General features: G+C 58.8%; 1 protein-coding gene across 1 annotated transcript in view; it reads left to right on the top strand.

Annotated features, from left to right (window-relative positions):
- The first annotated feature begins 533 nt into the window (after positions 1-533).
- The window catches only part of ADGRA2 (adhesion G protein-coupled receptor A2), a 36,644-nt gene continuing 23,057 nt past the window's right edge, over positions 534-14,120 (top strand). Inside the window, exons 1-2 of the mRNA XM_069573357.1 lie at positions 534-1,239; positions 13,221-13,292. Coding sequence (XP_069429458.1) covers positions 974-1,239; positions 13,221-13,292 — 338 coding nt within the window. The 5' untranslated portion in view covers positions 534-973. The remainder of the gene's footprint in view (positions 1,240-13,220; positions 13,293-14,120) is intronic.

Below are 14,120 nucleotides of genomic sequence, written 5' to 3' on the forward strand. Positions count from 1 at the left end.
CTTCCTGGCCCAAAGACATGCAGCCCCCGCTGGGCGAGGTCACCCGGAGGGTCCGAGAGCCTCCTTCGTCGCCAGCTCGTTTATATCCTGCACTGACTGGAGCAGGGCTGCGAGAGTGAGCGCGGGCTTCTAGCCTGGCCCACCAGGTCAGGGGTCAGGGGAAGCCGAGCCTCAGCAACCCCAAAGAGGGGTACAAAGTTCATTCCCACCCAGGGACATCTCTGGTCAAGCCCGCGGGTCGATGAAAGCCCCAGAAGCGTCGGGGTGCAGGCTGGACGGGCAAGAGTGAGGCAGGATTCCGTGGGAAGTGCTAGCGGTTGGCTGGGGTTGTGGAGAGGAAGAACCTCGGCTCCGGGGAGAGGGGCGGCCGGGAAACGTCCAGGGGTCAGGGCGGGCGCGGAGGACGCGCGGTGCCTCCCGCCGGCGGGCCGGCTGCGACTTGGAGGAGGGAAGCGGCCTGGCCGCGCATCGGGAGGCGCTAGGGCCTCGCGGACGGACGAGCTGGCAAGGGGAGGGCGCCCTCTCCGGAGGGCGGGCGGGGACTGGAGGCGGCGGCAGCGGCGCCGCGCCGAGCTGCCTCCATCCATGGCACGGAGAGGCGGCGGCAGCGGCGGCGGCGGCAGGAGCCCGGCGCGATCCGCTAGGTCCCAGCCCCGCGCAGAGCGAGCAGGCGACGCGGAGGGGCCCGGCCTCATCCAGCCCGGGCGCACGGCGCCGAAAGTCGGGCCGCGCCGCCGGGAGCCGCCAGCGCCTCGCTGACAGCCGCGCCCGCGTCCTCCCCGCCGGGGCGCTCGCCGGACATGCCCCCGGGGCGCGGCGGCGGGGACCCCGGGGCTCGCCTCCGCCCAGGGCCCCCCGCCCCGCCCTCGGGCGCCCCGGGCCCCCGCTGAGCACGCCTCCCGCCCGCCCGGATCCCTCCGGCCGGCGCGCAGACGGGCCCTGGCGCTGTGGGTCCCCGCGGGGAGATGGGCTGATGGGCGCCGCGGGACGCAGGATGCGGGGGGTGCCCGCGCGCCTGCTGCTGCCGCTGCTGCTGCCGTGGCTGCTGCTTTTGACGCCCGAGACTCGGGGCGCGCCCGGCTGCCCGGTCCCCATCCGCAGCTGCAAGTGCTCGGGGGAGCGGCCCAAGGGGCTCAGCGGCGGCGCCCCCAACCCGGCACGCAGGAGGGTGGCGTGCGGCGGCGGGGACCTCCCGGAGCCTCCCGATCCCGGCCTTCTGCCGAACAGCACCGTTACCCTGTGAGTACCCTATTCGGCCCGGCCGGGCCCCAGTCCCGACGAGGGCACGACAGGAGACCAGACGGGAGGGCTGGGGAATGGGGGACAGAGACGATGCCACCACTTCAGAGACTTCGGGCCTGAGTCCAGAAGCCGAGAAGGGAGGCTTGGGAGAAGCAGGGGAAAGATCAGGGCTCCAGGCGTGGAAGGAGAGAGGAAGGAGCACTGGGGACGGATGCGCCCCAAAGAGAGGCACCAAGGGGCGCCCACTCACCTGTACAGGTGAAGGGGAACGCGCGCTGGCGGGACGCCCAGACCCCTTGGCTTTCTAGCCCGGGCTGGTGTTGCGGACTTTGGGGACCTGAGATGGGTGGGATGGGAGGAAGGCTCAGCGGAGATCGACGCCTGCGGCCCAGTAGGTGCCTGTGGTCGTCACCACCGCGGACGCGTCCCTGGCCGCACTGGGGGAGTTTCCCGGGTTCAGCCCGCCGGCCTGGATCCTCCAGATGGGGGCGCCCCATCCGACCCCGGGGCCTGCCAGCCCCGCTTGCAGCCCGTCTCTCTAGCTCAGACAGCAGGGTGGGTTCGGAAAAATGTCTATCCTTGGGGTGCAGGCGCTTCTGATGTGAACGAGACCCCCCGGCGTCCCAATTCCTCTTGGGCCCCTGTCCCGCCGCGCGCATCTGTGAATTGACCTGTGCTCCTAGTCCTGCATCCCTTCCTCCTCCCTTCCTCCTCGGATGTGAAGACGAACTTTGGCCGTTTCTCGATTGACTTCTTCGCGCAGATTGCAGAGAAGGAAACCTGGCGGAGGGGAAGGAGGCTGCCTCCCAACCTCCCTCCGTCATCCCGTCGTTCCCTTCTCAGCCCGGGCCTTATTAAGCCCTCATTGGCAACCGGCTCTGCCCGCTGCGCCACAGCCCGACCCCCAGCCTCCCCAATGAGGGTCCGAGATCCCGCCAGCCCGCAGGAGAATTACGGACCGCTCCCCACCGCAGCGATTTCCTGCGCGGACCACGTGCTCGGAGCCCCACGCATGCCGTGGAGTGGGGGGCCCGGCCCTGGCGGCGGCCCCTTCCTGTCCTGTCCTAGACCCAGCCTCCAAGCCGCTTCCCCTCCCCTGTCCTCCTGACCCCGGTGGCGACCGTTTCCCCACCACCCCTTGCCCCGGAGTTGGAGCTGGCTCAGGGTCTATCCGATTGTGTCCAGAACAATACAGTAACGACTCTGGTTGGGTGAGTTCAGAGGCTGTGCGCTTCCTGACAGGACACGACTGGTCAGCCTCTGACGTTGGCCGCCTGGCCTGCATTCTCCCCAGCCTGGGGTGGGTGTGTGCCTGTGTGTATTAGTGGGGTGGAAGCCGTGTCCCTCTGCTCTCTCCCGGGTTCCCGCCGCCTAGGGGACAGGGCCATGGCCTGGGAAGACAGCTGTGGCATCTGATTCCCATCCCCCTGAGAGTCCACTGGTGTGGAAGTGTCCAGACAGGCCTGGGCATTCCCCAGCCCACTCAGTTCTGGAGGAGAAAAATGCTTGCTGTGTGGAATGATTGGGCCAGTGTGTCTGTGTGAGTCCCTGCTGGGCAATGAGAATTGAGCTCCAAGAGGGGTGTGTGTGTGTGTGTGTGTGTGTGTGTGTGTGTGTGCCCTGGATCTTTCAGCCCTGCTCACACACATATGCTGAGATTAGGACATCCTAACGTACTGACGACGGCAGAAAGAAGGGGAAAAACATTAAAGGTGGTTTTGCAGTACATCTTAGAATGATTTGGCAACTAATGCTTTCCAGCCACAGCTAATTCCCATGGATGCCACTCCAAGGAGACAGAGTGGGGTGAGAAGATACATTCTCAGCAAGAGAGACGCTGGGTGAAAAGATATGAGGACAGGGTGGCAGCCAACAGGACCCCTAGCTCACCTTCCCGTCCTTAACCATCCCCAGAGGAAGGGCCGCCCCCCTTTTGTTCCAGGCCACTGACCTACCTGGCCCAAGATATCTTCCAAAGAACAGCCCTCCACCCCTCAGCCTGGCCAGACATCTCAGCAGGGACAACAGACAGGGCAGGCCAAGCTGGAGCAACCCCCTGAGAGCCCGCTGGCCCGTCAGCCCGCCCCGGGGTGAGACTGGGACCTGCCATGGACATTTGCTTCAGAGACCACCCAACAGACTCCACCTAATCCAGATCCAGACTGCAACCCGTCCCCCAAGCTGGCTTCTAAAGGGAAAGAGCCCACATTCTCCTTCAGCAGAAGCTGTGCACGGATTCTCTTCTGGGGGCTCAGTCCCCCCAGTAAACCCATCCCTAGCCAGCATGCATCTCGAGGGAAGAAGGGCTGGGAAGGGGCTTCGGCCACTCCAGTCTGGCTGCAAATGGAGACTGAGAGTGTGGAAACCACACCCTTCCAAACACTTCCCTCCTTTATTATTATTTTTTCCCCCAAAATTTCTCCTTTCCCCATTCTGCCCATGACCTAGGGCAAACAATGGACGCGGGCCAGTAGCTTTTGCATTATAGCTTTCCCCTCTCTCCTCCTGTTTTCCTCCAGAATGGGCCGCCAGCTGTCAGTCCCCTCCATGCACCACCCTGCCCATGTGGGTCCTGGGTGGGCAGGGGGAAAGTCAGGCCTCCACCTTGGGAAGTCTGGCAGGCTCTCCAGGCAGAGAAAGTGCTAGATAAGGTGCCCGTCTGCAGCCAGCCTCCAGGCTGATCAGGGGCAACCCTGTCAACAGAGCCGCTCACCTCAGGGAAAACCCTTCCGCTCCCACCCTGTTATCTGCAGTCCCGCCTTCTGTTTTGCAGGCCCCTCTCTCCACCCTTGGCTTTTTTTTTTTTTTCTTTCCTCTAATGGATTTTCATTCGAAGTTTTTCCAGGAAAGTAGAACTCTTGGCTTTCTTCCTGATCTGTCTGCCCACCCCACCCCCTAGTCTCCCAGCTGGTCCAGGGGGCAGCTGTGGGCATGTCCCTGCCACCCCACCCCCTCCCCAGCCCAGAGCAGGAGCCTTTATGGGCCTCCCTTGAGGGGCAAGTTCTCATGGGGGAGAGTGGCTTATCACAGGCAGGGGATGAAGACACAGACCACTGTGAGCCCCCCACTCACCCCTGAGCAGCAGCTGATGGGCCTGTCCTCTGATCCTGGGCTCTAGGAGTTACAGAGATGGGGACAGTGGAGAGGGGATATTCAGGGATTCCACAAAGAGACTGACAATGGGTAACTCTAGAAGGAAATCTCCCCTGAGGACCTCCCAGGACCTCTGAGCAGGCCCTCAGAGGATACCGGGCAGTGTCATAAGTTTCTGGGCCCCCTGGGCCAAAAAGGGCCTTAGAGACCAGCGGGTCCAGCCTCTACATGAATATCTGACAGCTGAGCAAACTGAGGGCAGATAGGGAGAAGGCCACGTCTTGCTCCAGAGCCGCACAGCTTAGCTGACTGATGCCAGCGTCAGGATTAGCTGGTGGGGTTCCCCTCGTGTTCCTCTCAGGTAAGAGAGTCAGTGTTCACCTGGCTGGACTTGGGAGCCAATGGACACAAAGGCTGATTTAGAAAACCCGGTTCCTTCCCAGCAGGACCCAGGCCCCTTTGACCTGGGAACATTCCAAGGCTGGGTGGGGATGGGAGGCAGGCATGGATGAACCCTCATCCACTCAGTCTGGGGGGCTGCCCACGACATAGGCTGCCCCCACAGGAGAGAAGGAGCTTGGGCCCTTTGCTGTGAGTTTGGTGGTCTTCAGAGCACCATGGGGGAGGGAGGCCCCTTCCCAGCCCTCCCCCCACTCCCCTTGTGCCCTCCCTTCAGCGTTCCTCGCCCCAGCTGTGGGGTCCAGTTGGGGGAGCTGGGGGCAAAGTGTGCCAACGGCCTGCAAGGAGGGGAGGGGAGAGATGCCGACTGAAGGGGCGGGCCCACGCGGCCTCCCCACCCCCTTCCCTTCCACCCTCTTTCCCCCATATGGTTCTCATAAGGTCTGGGCTCAGAGACAGCAGCCAGAGGAAGTGGCTGTGTACAGAGAGCTTTTGTGCGGGAGAGGAGGGGGAGGGGGAGGGAGAGAGGAGAAAGGAGGGAAGGAAGGAAAAGAGGGAAGAGGCCGGGGACTCCAGCACACTCTTCCCCTCAGCGGGGCTCTGGGACCCCCCGCTTGTCTGAAGTGAGGAGCCCTGAAGAAATCCACGTGCCTCCCTGACTCCCCCGACCACCTCCTGGCGTTGCTGGAGGCCACCAGAGCCCAGGTTCCTGGACTCATCAGCCCTTCCTGGAGGTGTTAGGAACCCTGCCCATAGGTGCAGGACCCAGGGTTTCATCTCAGAAGCTCTAGGCAGACAGCAGAGCCCTCCATGCTTCCCTGGGTTGAGTCCTTCTTGCACCCGAGACAGTGGACCTAAAATTCAACCCCCATTCATCCCGAGTCGGGCCAGGACCCAGAATGGGTTATTTGCAGAATTATTCAGAACCCATGCAAGAACCCAGCCACTCCTGACCCCCCAAGGAAGTCTGTTTTTGCTACTACAGCTCACCCCTCTGGGCTGGGCTTTGGGGGAGTGGGGAGTGGGCTGGGATGCAATCTTCAGTCCCGGTAAGTCTGAGAATTTCCCCCAAAGGCACAGGCAAACCAGTGTAATTTGAACCTCACCATAAATTGACCCTTAAATTTGGGGTCATGTGTTTAAAGGGAGCGAGTGTTCCTAAGTTTATGCCACATGGGAGTCATTGGGGTAAGAACTCTTTCCTGAAGGAGAAAAAGTTCCAGCCACCTCTGAGTTGATCTCCATCCTTCCATTCTGGCAAGCATGTCATCCCCAAAGCCCAGAGAGGGGAGGCGAGTTCCCCAAGGCCACACAGCATGGACTAAGACCCCTCCTTCACTCCCCCATTCCACCCTCCGCTCCCCACCCCGAGGTAGAGCCTTGGCCTCCAGGGGCCCAGACGGAGAGCAGGGGAGGGGAGGGGAGGGAAATGGCCCTGGGCTGGGGAACCAGAAGGAAAATCCGGTTGACGGCTAAGACGGGGCTGTTCAGAGGGGCTGTTTATTTTCATTCCCCCAGCCCAGCCGCTCTGTTCTATTTAGAGCTCAGACACTGACAGGACAAAGCTGCCTCCTCCCCTTCCTCCCTCCTCCTCCTCCTCGGGGTGGGGGTGGGGGGCCCATCCTTCCCAAACTCCAGAACATTCCTTTGCTTTTAGGACTGGGTGATGGGGGTGGGGGAGCAGAGACGCTGCGGAGTGTAGCTAACGCCCGGCGGCCTCCCAGGACCCCGCTTTCCCAGCCCTGGGAGTGGGGAGAGACCGGCTGGGGGAGACGGGTGTGCAAGATGGATGGGGCCAGGTGAGGGGCAGGGGACAGTCTGTCACGGTGGAGCAGGGAACCGGCTGGAGGGAGCAGCCCGGGAGGCAGTTCCAGCCTGAGCTCGAAGGCCCAGACGTCTCCCAGCTGGAAAGCAAAGAGGAGGTCGAGAGCCCCCACCTCCCGCTTCTCTCCCTCCCGCTCCGCCCCCCCCACCCCCCGCCCCCCCCACCCCCCCCACCCCCCCACCCCCCCCACCCCCCCCACCCCCCCCACCCCCCCCACCCCCCCCACCCCCCCCCCCCCCCCCCCCCCCCCCACCCCCCCCACCCCCCGCCCCCAGGGCGCTTCGCCTGCTGGGAGTTGTGTGTTGGAGCAGAAATTCTAGATTTCAGGAGACTCAGGGTGGGAAAAGCCATCACACTAAGGAGTGGGCTTTTCCAGTCCAAACCCTTCTTTTCCTAAGAAGGCACCCCATTGCGGCTGACCTGCCCAAGGTCACCCAACTCCCAGCCAGATCCCTTGACTCCAGCTCCTGGTCAACCCCCTGTTCCCACACTGACCAATCAGAGCCGTCCTCCCTGGGGACCGGGCAGGGAGATAATCAATCCGCTTCCTCCACGTGGATAGTGAGCAAGGAAGAGAGGCCCCCCCCCACACACTGATACACGTGTGCTTAGGGGACCACTGTGCAACATCACTGCACAGAAGACTTGGTGGGGAAGTGGAGGCAAAGAGGAAACTGCCTCCTGACTTGGGAAAACTGGGGGTTCATGGACCATCCCCACTTCCCCTGGAGCTGTACCCCACCAGACTCCCGCGCACCCACCCAGTCCGGCAGTTGCCTGTGTTGTGTGTCTTGCCTCCACTGCCAGGAGGCCATAGAGAGCTGGTCTCTTCCCTCAGGGGGCCTTGCAGTCTCTTGGTGGAGGCTGGATACAGGCTCACAAAGAAGGAAGGAAGGGGAGCCTCCAAGTTCCCAAGAAAAATCTCGAGTGGAAGGATTAAAGGACTAATTTATGCTTAGGTGTAAAAGATTGATAACAGATCCTTTCAGGTTTATTTGTATTTAAAAAAGAAAAAAACACTTTCTTTGCCTAAAAGTCTGAGTCCCCAGTGGTGAGATTTTAGGCCGTGTCTGCAGGAAGTGTGACTGGGAGTAAGTTACCAGCTTCCTGAAACCAGGTGGACACAGCTACACAAATAGTCCACCCTGTCTGACACACGTTCTTCCACCTTGCCTGAGTGGGAAATGGTAGACACCAGGTTTCATTTGTGTTTGCAGTGCTGGTGTGTTCCCCAGGGCCCAGCACACAGTAAGTGTCCATGTAGGATTGAATAATGAGTGAGTGGATGCCCAGGGGTGAATGCTCACAACAGACTCAATTCCAGTGCTGGGGGCTCCCACATCCCAGTCAAGGCATATCAACTACCCACCATGAACAGCTGCAGGTTCGCCTTCTCCAGTTTCTTGGTTTCTGCCTGCTGATCGCCCAGATGCAGTGCCCCTGCAGAGAGGGCAGGTTAGAGAAGAGGACCGCGGGAAGGCCCCGTGTGTAGGAGCCATTGCAAGGCAATTTTCCCTCTTTACCTTGACCTCAGGCCCTGCCTGCACAGCTCAGCTTCAAGGCTGAGGTCAGAGGCTGTCTCAGGACATGGCCCTCTAAAGCCTGGGGAGAAGAGGCCCCACCTGGGTAACCTCCTAACCAGTAGGTGTTCAGGGCTGACCGGACAGTCTTCCAGCCAAGGGAAGGATGGCAGGAGGTCTGGGAGTGCTGTGTCCTCTCCAGCATTTCTGTGCCCCGCAGTCAGGCTCAGTGGACATGGGCACAGCCTTTAGGCAAAGGTGTGTGTTAGAGCCAGGCCCGTGGACCAGAGGCAGTCTCACGTTTGGAGGCCCCATTGTCCTAACAGTCATGCTAAACTGCACCCACATCCTTCATGAAACTGAACGATGATTGCTAATTGGCAATAATATGACATTTAGTAGTTCTGTAGTTAAACTTTCATTAATTTACACTTGCAGCATCTATATTCAGTAGTGATTTTTTTTTTTTTGGTTTCAGATGCCCTTGTGGGCCTGGAAATGCTCCAAGGCCCTGGGTACTGTGCCCACAGGAGGGGGCTTAGGGGAGAACAGTCTCACATTGATGGTTATGAGCCTGGGGCTCTTCTTGCGTCAGCAAGGAGACCACCCTGCTCCCCACACTGACAGTCTCCCAAAGACACAGCCAAGGTGCCAGCAGCAGGTGTTGGCGACAGGGCCCTCCCAGCCCAGAGGACCCTGGCAGCAGCCTGCATTCCAGGCTCAGGATTCCTGGAGAGCGTGGGGCCCTGGCATGTGTGTGTCTGCTGGGTCGGGTGGGGGCTGGGAGAGCGACACGTGTGACTCTTCCAGCACGTGTGAGGCCCTTCGGTGCAGGCATGCGCTGGCCCCACGCCCCACTGAGCAGGTCCTGCGGGACCCCTACAAGGGTCATCTTGGACATCAGGCCGGGATCTGGCAAGTTCTTGCGGCTGCCTGGAGGCCACAGGGCCCCAGCCGATGCCAGCCACTCGCTCCTGTGGCCTCCAGCCTCGTTAGCAGTAACGCTGCTTGCTCCTCTTCCCTAAAATAGGACCCGGGCGCGAACAGAATTCTGGAATGGACGCTGTGCGTCCCCTCTCCTTGGCCAGGTTTCAAATTCTGGAGTAGAGAACAGGGGCCTCCAGAGACTGCCCACCCCCCGCCACCCTTCCTGTGAAAATGTGACCCTGGGTGGTAGTCGGGGGCGGGGGGAGGGAGGAAGATGTTGAGGATGCTGGGCTGGGCCAGCTGGACAGGCAAGTGGCATGGTTGGGAAGAAAACCCACCTGGTGGGCACACTGTGCTGGGGCTGGGAAGGCTGCTGCTGCTGAGGCTCTCGGGAGAGAAGGGTGGCTGAGGGTATTAGGAAGAAGGGGTCAAGACTACACCGTGTCTGCTACTCTGGACAGAAGCTTGGGGCCGCCCTGCCTGTTTGCCTCCCATGGGAGCCGAGTGTGGTGGGAACATTTTGCTTCCTAATGGATGAGACTGTGTGTGTGTGTGTGTGTTTCATTTACCCCCATGAGCAGCCTTGTGATTGCCAGCTTCCTACCTCCCCCAAACGCTGTCCCAAATTCCTGGCCAGACACACAAGGGGCACCTCCAAAGAACTGAACCCGCAGGCACCATTATTTCAGTCCCCACACTCTGGGACAGAAATAAAATCTCCTCAGCCCAGTCTAGGTTGTTAAGACCAAAAGATCCAGTTTTGGGTACTTGGGGGCTAAACCATAATGGTATCGGTGACATCTTTCCAAGAACTGGAGACGTGGCAAGAAGGGGTCCATTGTAGGGGGAAGATGCAGTGATGTTGGCCTGGGGTCCCCACTTCTGTGAGTGGCTTAGAGGGTAGGGGATCGGGAGAGCATGTTCTCAAACACAAGAGGAAAAAAAAAATCTCATTTCAAGACTCTCTGGGCTGGGAGTTTGCACTGGGGCCGGCAGCTGCGTGGGCTGCAGCTGACCCCTCTCCCACGCCGCTGTGCCCTCTCCTCCCCAGCCCACAGAGCCCGCTTCAGAGCGGGGCAGGAGCCAGGAAGGAGCTCTCCTAGACCAAAGGCTCAGCCTCACCTGCCTCGGGTGCTGGGCCCCATCCTTTGCGCTGCTCCCAGGCCCCATGCACACAGACACACACAGACACACAAACATACACACACATACACACACAGCACCCTGGCTGCCTCGGGATCTCCCCGGCAGCCTAGACTTCCTCATGGGGGGCACTGCTGGCTACAAGCAGACTAGATCAGGGATGAGGGTTAAGGTCGCCAGCCCCATGTGACATCCGAGTACTTGCAGTGTGGCTGGTCTAAATTAAGTTGTGCTGGAAGAGGACAGTGCACACCAGATTCCAAGATAGCACAAAAAGAAGGAACATAGCTCATTCATAATTTTTGTTATGTATATAATTTATATTGTGCATTTATCATATATAAGCATATATATGTAATGTTTCTATTTATAATATAATTATATATTTATAATACATAATAACATATGTATTACATGTTTAAATGATAACATTTTGGATATACTGGGATAAGGTCTATTATTAACTTAATTTTTAACTTCTAAAAAGTGTGGCTGCTAAAACATTCTGAATTACATATGCAGCTGGCTTTGTATTTCTGTTGAGTGACTCTGGGTTAAATTGGGGGTATATGAAAGGTGTTCAAGGGTTAAAGGCTAAAGAGTCTGGGGAATGTGGGGTACCTACTCCCCAACACTACCTCTAGACGTGTCTGGATGGGGTTCTCCAATTACGATCCTGAGTTTTAATATCAGGGATTTGGGAGTTGGAGACTTTAATTTTCTGTTTTCAATTCAGCGATCTGTAAACAAAAATCTTTTAATGATAATTTTGAGATAATTTTTTCTTAGAAGGTATTTATTTTCATTCCTGAGGTCAGTGTTTCTCAAACTGGGATCCACAGATATATTTGCAGGAGATAAACCAGCTTTCCCCTCCCTTTAACAGGTCCATATGCCACTCAAGTTTGGCAGTGTTCTTAGGCTTCCCCCTTGGTGCTCTGGGCTGTGATAACCTGGCTCCCCCATTCCTCTGTCCTTCCATACCCCTGACCCCTCTCTGTGCCCCCCACCCCCATCAGCATCCTAATCTGTCTTCCTCCCCAGACCCAGGCACGAGTCATCTCTGGAGAGACCTTGGGGTAGGGGAGGCTGAAACAGATGCCCTTTCTCACCCTTCCTCCTGGTATTTCAGGATCTTTCCCCCACATAAGGATACTGAGGGTCCTCTCACCTTTTTTTTTGACAATTAATGCAACCTCTGAGCCTCAGGCCCTGAGGCTGTATGAAGAAATGAGGTGCAATTGACGAGGGGCAGGTTTGGATTTAAAACTCACACCATCAGGAGCCTGTCACCACCAAGGGGGTAACCTCAGCCCCACCAGACCCTTAGAGCTGTAAGAACTGACAATATTATTTACAATCAGCCACCATAGGTAATGGGAAACAAAACTGTCCTCGGGAAGATCGCCTGGAGGAGGAAATGGCAACCCACTCCAGTATTCTTGCCTGGAAAATCCCATGGACAGAGAAGCCTGGTGGGCTACAGTCCGTGGAATCGCAAAGAGTTGGACACGCCTTGGTGACTAAATGGAACAAGAACAAAACGCATAAAATGAGAATAAAGGGGTTCAAGAAAGTTCTAAGTATTCATATGATGACTACTGTGATGTGCTTTTTGAAATATCAAGGGGCGTGTGTGTGTGTGTGTGTGTGTGTGTGTGAAGCACTTTGGAAACAGCACTTCCCCGGAACCTGTGCACACAGTCACTGTGGATGATGAGGTGGAGAGACAGTGAGGTGGGGTCCAGGAGGGGAGGAGGGGCCTCTCTGCAGAGCGGAGAAAGCGCAGAAGGAGATGAGCTGTCCACCTCTTTCCCTTGACCCACAAAGCCCTTCCCGTCCGTGCCTCCATCTGGCCACGGTCTGTCCTCCACGTGCCCCTTGAACTTAGAGTAGCGCAGGTGTCTGGGGTCCTCTCACTGTTGGGCTGGTGAGTGCACCCACCCACTTCCAGGAGGCTTTGCACAGAGCTCCGACAGCCCCTCTCATGCCCAGTCCCTGCCCCCTGCCCTCTCTCTTACTGTCCAGCCCTGAGGCTGCCCATTGGCGAGGAGGCTAGAGGCCTGCCCCTCTGGCCTTCCCAGGTCTGCTCTCCACCACGCTGAGCAAAGATGGGAAACCCTTTGCAAGAGCTTGAGCTGAGAGGCTCATTAAAGCCTTTTTTTTTTTTTTGGTCTCACATGGCATGTAGGATCTTAGTTCCCCGACCAGGGATCGAACCCACGCCCCCTATAGTGGAAGCGCGAGTCTTAAACTCTGGACCACCAGGGAAGTCCCTCATTAAAGCTTTTTAATAAGCAATTAACTCAAGGGATGAGCCCTTTGACTGGTCTGGATCTCTCTCCTCCCAGCGGGGAGCCTGGCAGAGAAAGACTGAGTGGGTGGGCAGAGTGGGTTCCGTCAGGAGCTTGGGGCCCCCTTTCCGCCTCCTGCCAGTACAAACGAATAAATAAACAAAGACTCAGAGGCAGAGCCTGAGGCTTGGGCTCCCTGGGGGGGCCCAGGACTCCATCAGTTTCTGGTCAAGGTTGTAGATAGGGACACATGGGCACTCTGTTCCTCTGAGATAGGGGCCTTTGAGGGCAGGGAAGGAGGGGTCACCTTCTGGTGAGGCCCTGAGCTCCCAGAGTGATGAAGACCCCAAGGAAGGGCAATCCCTTCCACTTGCCCCCACACCTACTGGGTTTCTTGTTCTACTTGCTAGACCCTTCAATCCCCATCACCGTCCTCAGGTCAAGGCTGATAGCTTGAGCAAGACAGAGCTATGGGGCTGGGTAGGGGGGAAGAAAGGGCGGGCTGTGGGTGTGGCCCTGTGATTCCCAGGTAGAAACGGGGTGGCGTGCCTGCTTATATGGAGCCCAAGTCAGATCCAGGCGTGGGATCCCGGGCAGGTTGACACGGCCGAGCTGGGGCTCAGGGGGCTGACTATATTCTGCCTGAGCTATTGGCTGGCTCCTCCCCATGGTCTCCTGGAGCCCAGGGTGGGGCTGCTCCTTGCACAACCTCAAGGGGCGCCACTTACATGGAAGGCAAGTGTTCTTCTCCCATCTGTGTTCTCCCCGGTCCTCCAGGCTCTTGAGCAACAACAAGATCACCGGCCTCCGGAGCAGAGCCTTCCTGGGACTGTCCCTGCTGGAGAAATTGTAAGTGCTTGGGCAGGGTGGGCCGGGGAGGATGAGGGTTGCTAACTGCTGAGGGGCACCGTGACCCAGAACCTGCTGGCGGAGCGGGGCCCACAGTCAGACTTGACCACCAAGCGGAGGGGCTAGTCTGGGAAAGAGAGACCCGCTCCCTCCCCAGGGACAGCAGAGAGGCCTGAGGACACCTCGCTGGTCCAGGCAGGGGTGGGGCTGTGGGAAGCTCATTAACGCTCTTTAATGAGCAATTAGCTCCAAGGGCTGAGCCCCTTAACTGGCCAGAAGCCACCGCCCCCTCCCAGCTGGGGGCCCAGCAGACCCAGCCGAGGGAGGGTTTAGTGTGACTGGGGCCTCTTTCCTGCTTCCCTAAACACAAGCAATAACCAAGCTCCCAGGGGCCAGAGTCCCGGCCAAGGGTGGGGACAGCGGGTCACATCCGATTCTTCTGCCCCCTGTTCCCCCACCACCCTGATTACTGTTGCATCAGCTGCCCTGTGGGGCTGGAGGTTGGTGGTGGGGCATTAGGTTGGCAAGGGTCCTGCTAGCCTGAGAGAAGCTCCTTCCCCGAGTTGGGGACCTGCCTCCATCACGGGTAAAGGAGGGGACTGAATCGAGCCCTCTCTCAGTTCCCCGTTCAGTTGGCAGCTTCTGATCCACGGCCTGTACAACAGCTTTGGGTCCTGTCTTCTCCACGGGACACCTGGGCCTCCTGTCCCCGCTGCAGCCGGACCCTCTCTAGCTCCCCCACCTCCAAGCCCTCCGCCGCCATCTCCCATCTCTGCTTCCACCCCCTGGGCATTCCCAAGGCCTCCAGCAGGGCCCTGTCCCCTCCAG

Source organism: Ovis canadensis, chromosome 26 (genome assembly GCF_042477335.2).
Source record: "Ovis canadensis isolate MfBH-ARS-UI-01 breed Bighorn chromosome 26, ARS-UI_OviCan_v2, whole genome shotgun sequence".
Classification (NCBI taxonomy): Eukaryota; Metazoa; Chordata; class Mammalia; order Artiodactyla; family Bovidae; genus Ovis; species Ovis canadensis.